The sequence below is a fragment of the Siniperca chuatsi genome, linkage group LG6, assembly GCF_020085105.1.
Source record: "Siniperca chuatsi isolate FFG_IHB_CAS linkage group LG6, ASM2008510v1, whole genome shotgun sequence".
Taxonomy (NCBI): Eukaryota; Metazoa; Chordata; class Actinopteri; order Centrarchiformes; family Sinipercidae; genus Siniperca; species Siniperca chuatsi.
This window is the reverse complement of record NC_058047.1, coordinates 12,284,372-12,301,349: the sequence shown is the minus strand read 5'-3', so window position 1 is coordinate 12,301,349 and position 16,978 is coordinate 12,284,372. Positions and strand designations below refer to the sequence as shown.

At 40.7% G+C, this 16,978-nt stretch overlaps 1 protein-coding gene across 24 annotated transcripts in view; it reads right to left on the bottom strand.

Annotated features, from left to right (window-relative positions):
- The window catches only part of ptprsa (protein tyrosine phosphatase receptor type Sa), a 229,772-nt gene that overhangs the window by 55,656 nt on the left and 157,138 nt on the right, over positions 1-16,978 (bottom strand). For 19 of the 24 annotated variants that reach the window (XM_044200931.1, XM_044200918.1, XM_044200921.1 and 16 more), the window contains 5 exons: positions 11,448-11,717; positions 10,646-11,227; positions 9,645-9,781; positions 9,360-9,504; positions 469-789 (listed from right to left, as the gene is read on the bottom strand). In XM_044200931.1, the coding sequence (XP_044056866.1) occupies positions 469-789; positions 9,360-9,504; positions 9,645-9,781; positions 10,646-11,227; positions 11,448-11,717 (1,455 nt within the window). The remainder of the gene's footprint in view (positions 1-468; positions 790-9,359; positions 9,505-9,644; positions 9,782-10,645; positions 11,228-11,447; positions 11,718-16,978) is intronic. The other 5 variants (XM_044200933.1, XM_044200935.1, XM_044200934.1 and 2 more) reach the window with 1 other exon arrangement.

The following is a 16,978-nucleotide window of genomic DNA, read 5'->3' as shown; positions in this document are numbered from 1 at the left end:
CTTTAAAAAGCCTACAGATAGAGGCAGGATATGGGATGTGGTAGCTATTATGAACTACATTTAGTTAGTTATGTTTTAATAGCAACACGCTTGATTCCCCAAGTGTGGTATCTATTTAAAGTTTTCCTTTCATATGGTTTACTACTGTATATGCGGTCCCGTTACTTATGGACAAAGATATTGGTATTCTTCTGAAACCATTCTACCAAGACAATTTTGTGTATTTCGAAAAGTATTCTGACACTTTAGACTGCCATCTAGAATTCATAGCATTTTCTTGATTTTTCCAATGGAGGCTTGCAAGTTGGATACGTACTGCACATGGATGTACGCAACAATTTCTTCACACACATACTGTACATACACAAATATACATCCACTGCCAAGAGCACACTCACCATCAAACTAACAAACAATCCCTTCTTTTCTAAATAAAGTTTAGCCTCTACACATCAGAGATTCATGTACCGTCTTCATCTGTGCGGCAGATCAGGGGCTCGCTCTCAGGGCCTGGCCCAATCACAGTGAAGGCAGACACAGTGATGTGGTACTGGGTCCACTTCTCCAATCGCTGCAGGAGCACCTGCTCTTCAGTGGCAGGGACTGTGGGTTCCTCCATGGGCTCCCCGTCGTCACTGCCGCCTTCTGACGGGCCCACCACCTTGTAGTGCACCCTATACCCCGCCAGGATACCGTTCTGACTCTTCAAAGGCGGGGGGCGCCAACTTACCAGCAGGGTGGTGGAGCTGGTGCTGCTGCACTTAATGTCTTGAGGGGGGGCTGAGGGCTCTGGTGAGGTGGAAAGGACAGGAAGGAAGGGGGTCGAGGACGAGGAGGACGGGGAAGGGAGGGGTGAAAAACAAAAAAATAAAAAGATGGGAGAGATAAAGAAAATGATAAAAGAATAAAAAAAACAATAAGAATAATTCAAACAAAAAATTGCAAAACAAAGACGGAGGCAAAATATGTTTAAAATGAAAATAAAATCATCAAGCAAATGTCAACATAAGAGGCATACATGGACAATGGCACAAGCTTGTGTAATAATGAATCAAGATGGCTACCCTTGTGAGAAACTTCGGGAAAAGTGCTGTACACGCAGACTTATTTGGTTCGTTGTTTGGCATTAAGAGGTATCAAAAGCTTCATTGTGTTGAATTTTTGCTCGAGCAGTCACGTATTACTGCTACTGAAATCGACTTAGCAGGATCTGATTTTTTCAAGAAAATTAGTTGACGTACCACAAAACTAATTCATCCTACTGCAACTAGGACTGGCTGATATGGCCGATATTATAAATAATATCTCAGTATTTTTAGGCTATGCCGCGATGTATGATATATCTCGATATTTTCATGCCATCATTTTCTATAAAATGACATAACTGTTTGATTTAATCCTTTGATGTGCACAATCATACCATTGTGATCATTCTAGTAGTCCCTGCAGCCTAAGATGACACGTGTATAACACACTTATGATTTTTTAAATCAACTGTTAATTAATTTTTTTATATTTTTTTATTTATTCTTCTGGTAAACACACACACAGTACAATTTATTTATTCTTCAGATGTTGACAAAACCTGCTTTTGATTGCATTTTGAAGTCAACACAAGAAGAGGCTCTTGTTGGTTTCCAAGATGCGAGGGCGTCTTGCAAGCCTTGTGCGATGATTTCGCCTCTATGATTATCTGGGAAGTAACTTGTTTGGGGACATAAACTTTGCAACTCCCAGTCCTCCGTCAAATGCACCATGAGACTGAGGTAGGACAGGCATGTTCTACTAGACCACAGGTCTGTTGTGGTCGAGAAATGGGTGACTTTGGAAAGCTGTTTGGTAAGTTTATCTCGGGCCGCAATATATAACTCAGGCAGTGCTTTCTCTGCAAAGAATTTACAGCTAGGCATCTCGTATTTTGGAATCCTGCCTTCTCCACTATGATGATTGGGACCATGTCTTTTGCTATGTGATGGGTTACTGCGGCTGTTATCTCTTTCCACTTAGAACTTTTCTTGTGTTAAGGTATAGCTCGAGAAAACAAAGCTGCCAATGAAGTTTGGTTAGGGACAGTTGGGGAGCTTTTGGCAGTAGTGGAGGAAGACGCTGACGCTAACTCAGTCAGGACAATGATGAATCATTAAACAGATGTTTAATGGTTAAACCATGGTTAATTAGTTTGGGACTGTGTGTGTGAGAGGGAGAGGGAGGGTGAGTCTCCTGCATATAAACGTGGCCTGCTTTTAATGCATAAATAAATTACTAAAATGGCCAACGAATATCTCGATATAACGAAATGGTCATCTGCCATATCAGCATACCAAATTATATTTGGTACATTGCGCACCCCTAACTACAACAACATTTTGATCTCCAGTCCTACTTACATTTCTAAACCTGAGATACTTTGGTATCAGCAATCACTAGTTTCACGGTGCAGTGCCAGATGGACAGGGATGAACATATCCATTGTGCATTTTGTTTTTGGGCACTGAGCTGTGGGTTTTAGTCCTTAACAACTAAAAACTAGCAACCAGGTAAACATGGCAGTCATGAGCACTAAACCACTAATTTTCCTCTTCAGGGTCTGCAATTATTGCAACCACTAAGCCACTCGGCTGTCCACATGAGGATTAATAACATACTGCCATGTCCATAAAGCCAGCATAAAAATACGATGAATATATTCAAAATATTCATTGTTAGTTCAATTTTAAACCATTTGTTGTTTTTGTTCCAGAGGTTTCAGCCAAATTTGGATAATATAAAACAAGCTATTTTTCCTAAGTATAAGCTAGCAGGGAGGTAGTGTAGTCTGTACTTTTTAATTTGTAACAGTATAAAAGCTTTCCAACACAGTGGCTGTTATTTGTGTCTGAAGTGTTCTTCCAAAATATATTAAAGCCTACACATCTGTGAACTTTCTAAATCAAATTCAATGCCTCTCACTTCTAATCTGTGCCAAGCTCTTACACAGCTTGTGCTCGTCCAGAGAGTGTGCTGTGCAAGGAGCGATAAAACGTTTCACTTCTCATCCAGAGTTTGGTATTATATGGATAAAAGGACATGTATGAAAATATTTCTATCCAAGTCGGGTGTCCTCTATCCCCTACGATAGTTTTGTGTGAGAATGTACTCCTTCCATCTTGGTGTGACAAACCCAGTTCATTATTACATTTATGTCTGTTATGTAAGGTAAAAACAGCACAATAATCAAAAACAAAATGAAATACCACCAGAAAAAACAACACACAGCAACTTAGGAAAATAACTCAAATGAAACCCACGTTAAAAAGCAGCATGTTCTCATTCCAAAACAAAGGCTGAAGAAATGAATTATGAACTGAAGGAGGGTACTGGGAAATTAATTTCTCTGTAACCCAGGTGACTCGAAAGAAACAACCACAACAACAGTTAAGGTTCAAAATGACAACTCATGAGAAAACATGAAAAAACAGGAAACTCAGCATAAACAGAAAATAAGAACATTTAACTTCTAAAAATAAACAAACAAAAAGAAATCACAAGCATTGTTTGCATCATACGTACCTGACTCCCACAAATACTAAATTTGAAAGACTTTCTTACCACCAGCACCTGACTACAGAGCGTGCTTACTCTATAGTCAGTGAACTGCAACACTTTCCCTCTCAGACAGCATGTTAGAAATTTTGAGATCTATCCCCATTTTTTTAATCAGTAAACAACACCTTTAATTTTGACCCATTGAGAGTTAGTTTTGGACCCATTTTGGGGTTATTGGGAGGGAGAGAGTTGGCTCTGTGCTGTAGCCAGGGCTGTTTAATACTCATGTTTCTTTGGGCCGGAGGGTCCACAAGACTGTGAGAGGGGAAGCCATAGGGGGAACACTCACTCCCAAGATATTCTGTTCTTCTGCACTTGGCCATGTACACAAACATTCATCCTTGTTAACAATTAGTTCAAATAAATCCCATTTCATAGCCATGTGCCTATGTATCTTCGTAAAGCTTACTGCCATTTTGATAATGCCAAGACACAAGAATAGAGGAAACAAGACCGAAAGCTTGTATAGCTGAATTCATAAAAGTTTAATGATAGTGTTCTGACTGCAGTGTCACTTTGGGTAGAACAGCTTTAAATAAAAAACAGGAGTTTTGACTATCACAAAGGCCTCCTCCCAGTGAAGACTGAATGTTCCAGCATACAACAAATAGGACAGGACCTCAGGAACAGTTCCCAAACCCTTCTCTGTGTCCAATGGGCTTATTTACTTAAGGTCTTACTGGATTTTGAGCCTTTCAGCTTCTTTCCTCCGCTCATATTGTATTTGCAAACTCTCCACGTCAAGAATGATTGCTCAGTTCTCAATCTTTGTGGTGTGGAAAAGGCTGTGAATCTGACAGGGGCCAGGCTATCACAGTGAACAGGCATCCTCATGCCTGATAACAGTTTAAGACTGGCTGGGGCACAGCTTTAATAAAGTGCATATCCCATGAAGGCCAGTGGTAGGATTATGGATAGTAGAACTATACAACCACAAAGGAAGAAACTCAGCTAATGCTTAACTTGAGGTTCTTTTGAAGCTTCCCTGAAAGAGTTTCTTAAATGCTATTTGACAAATAATTAGTCATGTCTGCATTCATATCCTTCTCTTTGATTTTAAAGTATGTTGTGATATGACTAAGAGCTCTGGGTATAAAGTATGCAATGTCAAGTACTGGTGACATACCTAATCATTATGACTACCTTCAGATTAAAAGTGCTTTTAGTGCAACATCTTCAGTGGATATAAATTAATGCTAACAGTTTAGCTACACAGGCCATTACTCAATGCCTGCTGACTCTTAAAATGACACAGATTGCCAATGCTTTTGCTATCAGAGTATAAGCACATGTCTGCATTTGAACTGTATTTTTATCAGAAGCCTCGAATGACAGGATGTTCATATTTGTAGATCATTATGGAATTAATCCCCCTGATGCCAAATGGCCATGCTGTGGCTCACACAAATATTCCAATATATCTAAAAACCTCCTGCAATTACAGTAAGTGGGGGGGCTAAACTGCTTGTTTGGCTAAATACAGAGGATTTAGAATCTGCCACTTTAATTTGAGAGATAGCACTTGACTGGCTACTGGCAGGTTCTAGGTATAATCTAAATGTGTAACAAAGCCTGACAATCCAGGGGCCTGGCTCATAGCTCATCGCAAAGCATGAAATTAATTCTGACGCTATGAAATGGGATTCTTATCTGCCACTCTGGGGCCCTGCAGTCCCCTAACACCCACTCCCAGGGTCCATCTTAGGTCCTGTTAGCATGCCTTGCAACTGGATAACAGCTAGAGGAATGCTGGGAGCCCTCCCAGCTCTCAGATTGTGGACCCACTCCGGGCCATGGCTGAAAGGTCTCACAAAAATGGTCTCTCAACCTGGTCTGACTATGGCAGCATACCCAGGAGGCCTTGCTTCTGAATGAGGGCTACTGTTGCCAGTAACATCTCGTGTATTTATTTCAGCCTGCTGTAATATTGACCAAGAGAAGCGAATGAAATGATAGTGGTACTCTTTGATTTGAGAAGTTATTTGGCATCAGTCATGATGGAGCAACTAAGGAATGATAACCAAGAGAATTATTATTTTTTGCAGTGACTTTTCACAAGTTCTTGACAGAGTGGTCCCCATGGCAATAGCCCCTGGTAATGCTGCTTGGACTGAGCACAAACTTCAACAATCTGCGAACATTTTGTACCACAGATAATGGACAACAAAGCAAACAGGGACATTATGTTTTCTGTCTTTCTTTTTGCTCAGTGGAAAAGGGTTTCAGTCTGCCAGACAATGCTTTGGGTTCAAATCCAGGTTGAAATGGTTTTGTAGGGCTGTGAGTAGAGCATGGCACTAACAATGCCAAAAGTCAAATTGTATGCAGCCATTGCTTTGTAATGTGTTTTGGATAAAAGAGTCCAACTGGCATAGGCAAAATTTATGTATTTTTTCACTGCAGTGTATTTCATTTTCTTTTGTATCTTTTATTCTAGCTGATCCTTCCATAACATGTCATTAATCTTCAAATATAACTGAGTCTGCGCAGCTAGTTCAGTCAAGCAACGAGGAAAAAAGACTTCCTCATTATAGTGTAGTGTAGAGTGTGAGACAATTTAACATACTGTATATGTGGGGGGGCATTTCTTAGTGTGTGTGTGCCACACCCATAGTGATAGTATAGTACCTCAGGAGACTGGCATTAATGGGATATTTTGTTTGTGTGAAATTGCACAAAATAGTAGTTATTCAACAGTTGTGCCAGTTTATTGCCCTTACACTTGATGCCATTGTGTTTCTGTGCAATTGTGCATTCACATGCGCTCCTTGTTAATACAATAAGCTTTATTGCTGGTGTTTTTCCAAAAGGCTGAGAGTTTTAACTGTCTATGTTACATTGCACTGTGAAGGCACTTAGTACAAGCTATATGTCACAGGGCTCTTCACTGACTTTTATGCACAGAGATGCTGCTATTCCTGACCTGTATGAGGAGCCAAACTGCAGACATGTCAGTTTAATATTTAACCATGTCATGTATAAACATTGCTTACTCTACCCTTCTAACTTCCTGTTGGCGTTTCAGAAAAGCACTGTGAAAAAACAAATGGTTACTTGGATGAATATGTGACTGCCCCTAACATGTCTTTGAGAAAGGTTATGGCAGACTGAATCACTAAACCACACAATCACTTACCTCAAAGCATCCAAAAGATCAAGTTATTTATTGTGTTGTGTGAAATCTTTTGCTTTGTGTGACTTAGTCTGTGATTTTTCTGACCTCAGCAGTGCCAAACCAATGGATGTATCTCACACTTGCTTGAGCAAGTACTCTTGACAAAAGCATAAAAAGAATGTTGGCTGAGAAAAACCAGGAACAATGAGGCCTAAGGTGAAACCATAGAAGTAGAATGGATAGAAAAGGTCAAGATGGCAGTTAACCTTAAAATCACAGCCAAAGAGTGTTTGATAATCATGTCATGGAAATGAGTGCTTATGTGGGACACAATATTTACAAAGTTGATTACTGCTCTGAACATAAATTGACATTCATTTCCAGGACAGTAGTGTCAAATTTCTGTGATGGGCAGGCAGATACCATTATCAACCAGCAGTTATTCTTTCTATCCATTGTAATTGTATGGATGAGGCAGTTGAAAGAAAGAGTCCCTTGTCTCAAGCAGAGACTTGAGAAAAGCCATCAGTTAGACTTATACTCCCCCGTATTTGCTCAACAGGCAAGTGTATGTCAGTGCTGTCTGTGTGTGCTGTTCTGCCTGCTGCAGTGTAGTTGCTGTGGTGGACTTGGGTTCATGTAAGAGCCCATCAGAAAGACGACAATAGCAGCAAGCTACTGTTTGGAGTGATGTCAAACCAATATCCTTTTCGGATAACCCAGAAAGTAATAGAAATTAATAAATAAATAAAAGATCTAACTCAAAACCTTTTTCAAAAGACTCAAAATAAAAGGAAGGGGACACAAAGTGAGCAAGGAGATGCCAAGCCATTCCAAGGAGAGTGTTTGTTCCATTGCACAGGGGAACAAGAGGCAAAGAGAGAAACAGAGCTGGAGTAGGGTGATGTAAGAGGAAGAGAGGAGTGTATCCAATCCAATCAGCTTGCGGTTTACCGGTCAAGAACAAATGCAAAAACAGAGGTAAGGAAATCACAAACACACATCGACAGGTGAAGATGTGCACAGACACTCGAGAGACGCCAAGACAGAAATGGTGCTGGATGAACATAAAGTATTTTCATGCCTGGACTGATCAAAGATCAATGGTGCAGTGATAGGTTCTCAACAGCACCCCCAGTGGGCAGGAGTGAATGTTGCATGCAACTGGCGCTCTCCTCAGTGACTCTGCACTGTCTGTGTAGCTCTGCTGTCCAGCAGTAACAAAAAGAACTGTGAAGTGGTTGTTCCAATGCCCCCACAGCCCAGATGTGGGGGTACAGCCAACAAGTTGCACTGGTAGAAACAGAAAATGTGTTAAAAGAAGTCTACTCCTACCGCCGTGGCTCTCCTATGTCCCAGTAAAAGTCCTCTGGTTTAAACCTCACAAAATCTTACAAAGCACAGCCAGTTTATTAACAATAAAGGTAGCCACTCTGACAATAAATATGTCTACCTGTATATTTGTCTGTGATTTTCTATATTCTGTATCATCAGGATCCACAATGACTAGCTCTGATGAACCCCTAATCCCCTAAATCCAGCTACATTTTCAAGGTTCTTTAACATTAATGTATTAAATGTCAATACACATCATTGTTAATCTTTATGTGCTGTGTAAACCCAAAAGACATGAATTTCATACCCTGTCATCCCAACAGTCCTTTAGCTACTATTGGATATTTGATTGGATAAGCTGTGTGTATTTTCTATCTCCACAGCTTGCACTACTGTGAGCTATGATATCACTCCTGCTATTTTTAGCTAGCTGGTTTAAATAATTCATTTGTGTTCCTGCCATCTGTAAAACAAAATAATCAGTGCAGAACTGATATACTGGAATAAATTCAGGGGGTGGGCATATGAGTACTTTTGGTGACTGCTGATGGGGTTTTGTTTTTCTTTGATGACTAAACTCAAACCCAAATTCCCTATCCCCAATCTGAATACAGTTCATATGAGAGCCTTGGCGGTCTTAGAGGAGAACTGACATTTTTTGTGTCTCTGTCACATGGAAGAAAGTGCACTTGCTGTTGACAAAGGAAAAGCAAATATGAATAGAAGTGAAAGGGAAATAAAAAAAACTGTCAAAATTGACAGTCCACATAGGCTTGATTTGTTTGACAGGGTTTGGTACACTTATACATATTTGGCACCAGAGCCAAGTTAGAAAATAAGGTAATTCTAAAATGAAAATGTTGTAAAACACTAAAAAAGTGACTTTAGCCCTTTGTAGCTTAATTTCAACCTTAACTCTCCACAAAATAAAGTTCATAGTTTAAATGTCACTTTACATAAGGTAGAAATTGTTACATTGAGGTTAATAAAATCAAGACCACATGCAAAAATATCACCATGTTTTACAAAGAATTCAACAACACATCAATTAAGTCAGTTTGTTATGTGGTTCATCATTTCTGATCAGCTTTGAACCCTGATTATGTCTGAGAAAAACACAGTCATAGTTCAAAGTTGATGATGCAGTTGACATCAGAAAAATAAAGTTTCCAAGCTCCAGTCAAAAAGAAAAAACACATAACCTCATTAGGATTCACTTTAGTAAAGGCATAAACTCAGTTAACTGCTTTACTGGGGGAAAAATCCCTTTGTTAGCCAACACACAAAGAGAACAGGAGGGAAGACTGAATAAATGGCTACATACTGGCTTGCAAGGTCTTCTGTGATATGTCATTGGTGAAGGCTCCGATGCCTTTGTTAGAGATGGCTGCCAATGAGAAGTAGTACTCTGTGTTTGGGCGGAGACCTTCCACAACATATGAAGATGTGGGTCCAAATGTTTTCTTCATCTGTTGACAAAGAGTAAAGTCATTGACAAGTCTGATTTAAAATGGTGGTACAGAAATCTAATGCTGAATCAATAACAGATGATGTATATCTCTCAGTGCAAAAGGCACTGAAAATTGAAATGAAACACTGAAATTCTTACCTGGGTGCCCAAACTGCCTTCCATGTAGTGAAGTTCATAATTTACAATTCCTTCTTTCTCATAGGCAGGTTCCCAGGTCAGTTCAATGCTGGTGTCAGACACAGCACCAGCCTGGAATTTGGATGGCTGACCGGGAACTGAAGAACAGAGAAGAGGACATTGTTGCAGGATATGTTACTAGACATTAGTAAAGACATGGAAATGGACATTATACACATTTTCCAATTACCATTGGAAAAAAGTCTTAAGAATGTGTCAATTAAGCTCTTTTTCTTGTTCAGTGATTTCTTAATAGAAGAGCATATTTGTTATCTACACACTAACATGATGAGCATAATGAGATCTGGAATAAAATGACTGATGATTAGATTGAATTAAATTGAGAGGAATAGATTGTAGTGAAGTACAAAAGTTTGTGCCCCAATGTCAAGCAAGGTACAATTGTGCTCTACTTATTGGGGTCTCTGAAATTGGATGTGCCTCCTTGCTCTAGCTTTGACAGGGAGATTTCGCTCAGCTCTGAAGCTGATCCTGGTGAGTTCTCAGATTTTGGTTCTTTCTCAAATTTGTTTTTTTCCCAGACTGCCATGATCAAACAGACTTTTGTCATAATTTGCAGAGGCCGTAAATGTGTGGGTGAACTTTGCACAGCAGGAAAGAAAGCTTGTCTCTTCGGCAGCAGGCACAGTCTGTTTAAAGTTTCAGAAAATGTGCTGCTGATGCACAACAGCTGAAGATATTCTTCATTGGTTGTCAAAGTCTTCCCCTTAAGCAGAAGGCTGGTGAACAGATGTAGCATTCACCGGATTTTTGTTATTTCTGTTCTTATAACTTATAACGTTCGTAACTTACTTAACAACTTGGTTTCAACAATATTTGAACATTACACATTTGCATAATGTACGCAAAACTGATGGACATGAAATTCAACGAAAGCAACGGAAGAAAAAAATGTTAACAGCAGTAATCAAGTTCACAAAAATCAGTTTTCATATTCTCACCTCCTTGCAGTACTTTGACATGGATGGGCTCTGAGAAGGGTCCATCTCCTACAGAGGTGAATGCTAGGACTTTGATTGTGTATGTCTCTTGAGGAACCAGGCTCTGGATAGTGGTGATGAGGCTGTCTTGGACATTATGAATCTGCCAGAGGTTCATGGGGTGGGAGTTGTCAACAGTATAATAAACACGGTAGCCCTTGATCTGCCCATTGGGCTCCTCAGGCTCTTCCCAGCGTACCATCATAGTGTTTTGGGATATGATCTGGGCCTGGATGTTTCGTGGTGGACTGGCAGGGGCCTGTTCACCAGTCCGGGCTTCTACTGGCTCACTAGGAGGACCCTGGCCGATTGTGTTGACGGCTGAGACGCGGATTTCATACTCTGTGTTGGGGTAGAGGCCACCAATGCTGTAACGTGTAGTGGTGATGTCATCCATCGTCTCATACTTGCTGTCTGGGGATTTCGCCCTATACTGGATGATGTAGTAACTCACTGGGTCTGGGTTGCCTGAGTCCCAGGTGATGGTCACACTGGTGGCAGTGGTTTCAGTAACCACAGGGGTACCTGGAGGCTTGGGGAGAGCTGTTATGGTGACAAAACAGAAAGGAAAGAAGAGGCAGTCATTTATTATGATTGTGACTGACTGAAGAAGCAAAAAAGGGACACTTGGAAATTCCTTTGCAATGCCCCAAGAAGATTATAGCAATAAACATTGTAACTGCAGTTTCCTGTACATTCCAGACTTAACTAAAGTTAATTGTTTTCATAAGTACCCTTTCTCACAAGCACATTTATCTCTTACATTTGACAGTGATCTGCGCCACAGCTTCAATGATGCCAAGGCTGCTCATGGCCACGCAGGTGTAGTTGGCTGACTCACGGACACTGCTCAGTTCAAGAACGTTCCTGCCCACCGGCATCTCATCCTCCGGTGTCAAGTCCTCGGAGTTCAGCATCCACTTGACGTAAGGCATGGGTGACCCTACTGCTACGCACGTTATGTTCACACTGCCACCAGGCATAATTTCCTGACTCGTTGGTGGAATGGAGAAGCGAGGAGGCACCCGCCGGACTGGGAGAAGGCATGAGGAAGGGGAGAGGATGACAAAAGAGGGCAAGGGAGTCAAAAAAAAAAGAGAAAAAGAGAGGTAACAAGAGAGGCCGATGAAAATGGACCCTTCTCAAGGAAATACTTAACACAAAAGGTTCAACATGGTAAATGTGAACTGAAACACAATATAAAAGTAGACTTTTCAAAACATAAAAATATACAAATGATGAGAAGGAACTAAACTAACAGAACTGCTTCAACAACAATGTAGATTAACAATAAAGCAACGATTCATAGCAACAAGGTTCCATTGACCAATATTTGACCCATCACAGCACAATTAAAGACACAAAAATCTATTACGAGTTTCTCATCTTTGGAACTGAACTGCTGACATATATACAACTACGACATAACCTGATCACGAAGTATAAAGGTGAGTAGTAAAGGCCATGTGACAATGCTATCACATAAGGCCAACATGGCAACCTGGAACTTCCTGTCCTCTCAGGCACTCATGCCAAACAGGAAGTAGGCCATTACAGGCTTCTCCCACAGCACAGGAAGTGTAGGGTTACTGGGCTATTGACCATCACTACAAGGTCTCTAAACACATTCTAGTGTTTGCACTTGACACCTGTCTACCTAGATATCTTAAAGATGAGAAACTTTAATCAGATTTTTGTGGTTTAGGGTAGATCCACTGGACAAAGCCTTATTAAGATCTGACACGGTTCCATTGATAGATGCAGCTATCAGTTTCACAGACAGCATGCATAAATAGACCGAGGTAAATTAAGGTGTAAATGATAACAAAATCAGATATAAAAATCGAGATAAAATGCATAGAGGAATATAACTGAAGGGTCGCTAGCATGCCCAGACAAAAGACGATTGGAGAGGAAAGAAGAAATACAAGATAGAGGATAAAGCATTGGAGGAGAGGATAGAAAGAAAGGGAACAGAGGAGCAAAGAGTGACGGAGGAAGAAAAAGAGAGGGGAAGGTTTGGAGGAGGGTGAAGGGGGGGGTGGGTAACCCACTTCAATGCTGTGTAAACTTTGTTTTTCTCCAGCAAATGTGACAAAATGTGATGGTGGCACATTGTCACATCGCAGTCCCAGTTAACACAAAATAAGTATTGAGGAACAAGGTGTGTGCCTAGAAATACATAGAAAAAGAACTATAGTAGTTGTAGCTAGAGAGTCTACTATCACAGAGTGTTGGAGTCAAGAGACAGAACTGGATCAACAGGGAGTAGAAATTCAAAGAACAAGAAAGAGAGATAGAGGGAAATAGAGGGGTAGATGAATAAGGGCAGAATGACAGCTAAGAGAGGGAGATAGGGAGGAGCTCAAAACTCATGGGTAGGAGTTGAGTGGAAGGAGGTTGATAATGAGTCTGAGACGCAGAGGAAGGGCACGAAAGGTACTGTGTACTTGCGTGTGTATGTGTATATACATAGATGTATATATATTTTGCGTTGGTATAGGCATGACTGTGCGTGTGTACAGTATGCAAGAGTTAGAGAGTGAAAGAGTATGAGTTAGCAAAAACACTGTGTGTTCATGAGAGGCATCCCAGCAAGCACTTGACAAACAGTGTCACGTAAGAGGTGGCCAAGTTCAACATTAACTGAGTACAAAATTGGTGTTATATAATGTGGGGTTTTCCTTGCCTAAATAAATCTAAGGTGAGTGACAGTATTTGTTTTGATGGTGGAATGCCAAACTTGTAATAATTTAATCATAGGAGATTTTTTTTTTTTTTTACATGCCTGATAGTTAGGTACCACCTTGTGTTGTGCCAAGGAAAACCCTCTTGTGGTACATTAAAAAGTAAATATTAAACAGTCTTGTACTTATTTTAAACAAGAAAACATAAATATAATTAGGTATTGAATTCACCAAAAAGATACAGGCAACAACTATGGACTATTACAGAGGTCTATAACTTCCATATGTCTCTATTTTAAACAGCGTTTTTCAACACCAGTGCAAACCAAAGTATCTACATCTATTCAACGTCAAACTGTTTGTTGGGATGCAAAGAAGGTCAAAGAGAGAGAAGCAAAGTAGTGCAGATGGAGAAGTAAAAAATGATGAACTAAATGTAAGAGCTGAGTTAGAGACAGACAGATAGACAAGACAGGAAAGACAGGGACGAGAGACAAGACACGAGGCAGAACAAAACAGACTCAAGCAGCAAGACAGCAGACAAGAAGATAGACAGAGGGAGACGGGCAGACAGACAGTGACGGATGGGCACGCAGACATACTGTACAATACGCAGAGGGGAAGGGGAGGGGTTTGGGTTTTCGAAGAAAGGGAAGGAGGAGGAGGAGGGCATAAGTGGGGGGATAGAGTAAGGAGACTGTGATTCTAAATTAAAACAAAACAAAACAAAAAAAGACCATGGCTCAAAGTGGGTTTGGAGGTCTCACACACTGGGGCTTAAAATCAAGAATCAACTACACCTCCCCTCCTCCCCGCCTTAAACATTGCACCTCAATGCAAATGTAACTTGGCAAGTCTTTGGGTGGGCGGATGTGAGGTGTGTGTGGGGGGAGTGGGTGGGGACTGAGGGGAAGAGTCGGGGGACTGAGAGGGGCATCAAGGATAGGTAGCATTCCAAAATACACCGTGTCGATCCAAATGGGATTCTTATGATCGTTGCATGGGACAGTTTGACTTTTTCCAACAAACTAAGGGCACAAATATCACCTACACACACTCTGAGGGGATTTTATCTGAGAACTGACATTTACTGACCTGAGCACCGAAATAATCACTAAAATGCACATACAGATTCACATGTAGTCTGTCTGGGGCAAGCATGTTGGTAAATAAAAGCAAGCTAGCACTATGTGCAATGTCCAAAAGTTGAAAACACATCTACTGTTACTGGCTTTTAACAGCCATGTCATATTTAGTAATAGAAAACACTGCATTTCTGTTTTACGTGTAAAAAGAGTTATACAACATTAATATTCAACTACAGTTAGAGACTGAATCAAACATGGATGGAGACCTTCTGCAGCCACTGTTGGGCTTTTGATTTGTCCTCCTCTATACTACTCTACATGCATCCTCTCAGTCTTGTAATTCACCGTTAAAGTCAATTATGTTACTACCTTGGGCAAGACATGACCTGACCTTGAGGGTAAAAAGGTTATCGCTGACCTTTTGTGGTACACAAACTCACACACTGATTTGGCATAAAATGTACCAAGAAATATGGTCAATAGCAGATTCAAAGAGTTAGTCTGTCCTTAAAAAAATGCCAAATTTTAATAGATTACAATCTGAGCAAAATGCCTCCATTAGAAGCAAAAATGGCTCTTTAAAAAATCTGTTGCAAAACATATCAAAGAATCCTGTTCTGACCTCACTGTAAAAAATTAAAATAAGCAATGGGACACATGACCTTTTGGTTGATTAGATAGTTAGGAAGTCCAAATGGGAGATATTCTAAAATCATATTGAACTGGAAAAAAGGCAAAAAAGCCCATCATATATGGACAGAAAATATATCTGCATTCTAATTTGTCAAAAAATGCCTAACGAAACAACAAAGGTGAAAGGGCAGCCCATTCCTCACACGGACATGCATGGGTGTGGCTATGGCATGAGTGACATATACAGGTGCGCCCCCATCCACTTGGGCAGACACCAGGGAACCAATACAATCCAAAAATGTCACCCAAGCCCATCCAAGCATGCCATCCATTCCCAAATATAGCATTGTCCCAGACACACACGCACAAAATCAAATGAAAGGAAACAAATCAAACTGAACAAATCCACAAAAAGAACTAAGTCCGAACAGCATAGACAGTACCAGAGTGCAGCTGTGTTCAACAAAGAGGTGTGCATCAATACTATTAGATGTTTTTCAGCTATGATTTGTCTCTGCTTGAAGTTTGCCTCCAATCCAAAAGAATGGTGAGAACTGAATAGGGCAAACAGGGTCTGTTTTTTAGGGGAAATGTCCAATCAAAGTGAGTCTGATGGTGCTCTTCTCTCCCTGGGGCTCAGGTCAGCCAATGGACCGGGAGCTGTAGTGGCTGAGTGAATGAGGTTTCCCCACAGGAAGATGTCTCTGTTCACCTTTGAGTACTTACACTGTCAGGACAATGTGGGACCTAACACAGTGAAATTTGAAATATACAAATCACAGAGCAAATACACAAAAACGTTCTTGCTTAAAGGCTTCATGGCACTGGGGCGCTCTATAATGAATGATAGGTAATCAAACTACAATTTTGAAAACACAGATGATGGAAAGCCAGGGGAAAGTCTACCTGTCAACAGCACGCACAATGTGTCTGACGCATAAATAAATGTGGTCTTTGGTTACAACAGAAGATCAAGAGCTCAAGGTCAGTTGATACTACAGCATATTACACTATATCTTGGGAGAGAAAATGATAAATCTTAAAACCCAGTAGACATGTTGGGGAACATTAACTGTGTGTCTAAATGTCAGTATCACATGCAAATGAGTAACTGCACTATCATTAGCTAGACACAGATCTGTATGAAATGACTGAATGTTCAAGTGGACTATAAAACTCTGACATGTCAATGGTCCAGTAAGCTCTCAAAAGCTGTGTGTATGTGGACACCTATGCTATCCTACCTTTAAAATGTAGTGCCAGTGAAACAAAAAAAATAAAGAATCCCAATTGCATGGACAGGCTCCTCATTCACAGAGACCAGGAGCCCAGCCGGCCCATTTGGAATTGAGAGAAAATAAAACAAACATAAACCTTTCATTTGGACCACTAACAACATATAATCTTGTTTCAAGCCCCAATGTGGAGAGAAAGACAAGAAGCCTTACAGTGGACGAGGTGAAAAGCAGTCGAGAGAGAACGCCAGAGTACTGCACTAACTATAATAGTGGGCGGTGTTGTGGAGGGATTTGTGCCAAAAAACAGAGGTCAGAAGGTGGACATTATCGGCCATTTTGGTGAGGCAGTTTTAGCTGCCCCAAAATGAAGGGGAAAGCCAAAATAATGTGCAGCCTTTAGTGTCACCTTGAAGCTGAGATTACACCCTCTTGCTGCCTGAGGACACAGGCGCAGTATGGAGATCCTTTAGTCACACTTACTGGGTGAGGCCTACGGCATTTACATATAAGCCGCAGGGGTCAGCCTGTATTAACATACCTTGGCTGCGCCAATACCAAACAGTCACTATCGGTGGCTCATCAAAATGAAAATTATTACTTAAAGGAAACTGACAGGAATTACGGCAGGGGTATCTAATAATAGCAAGC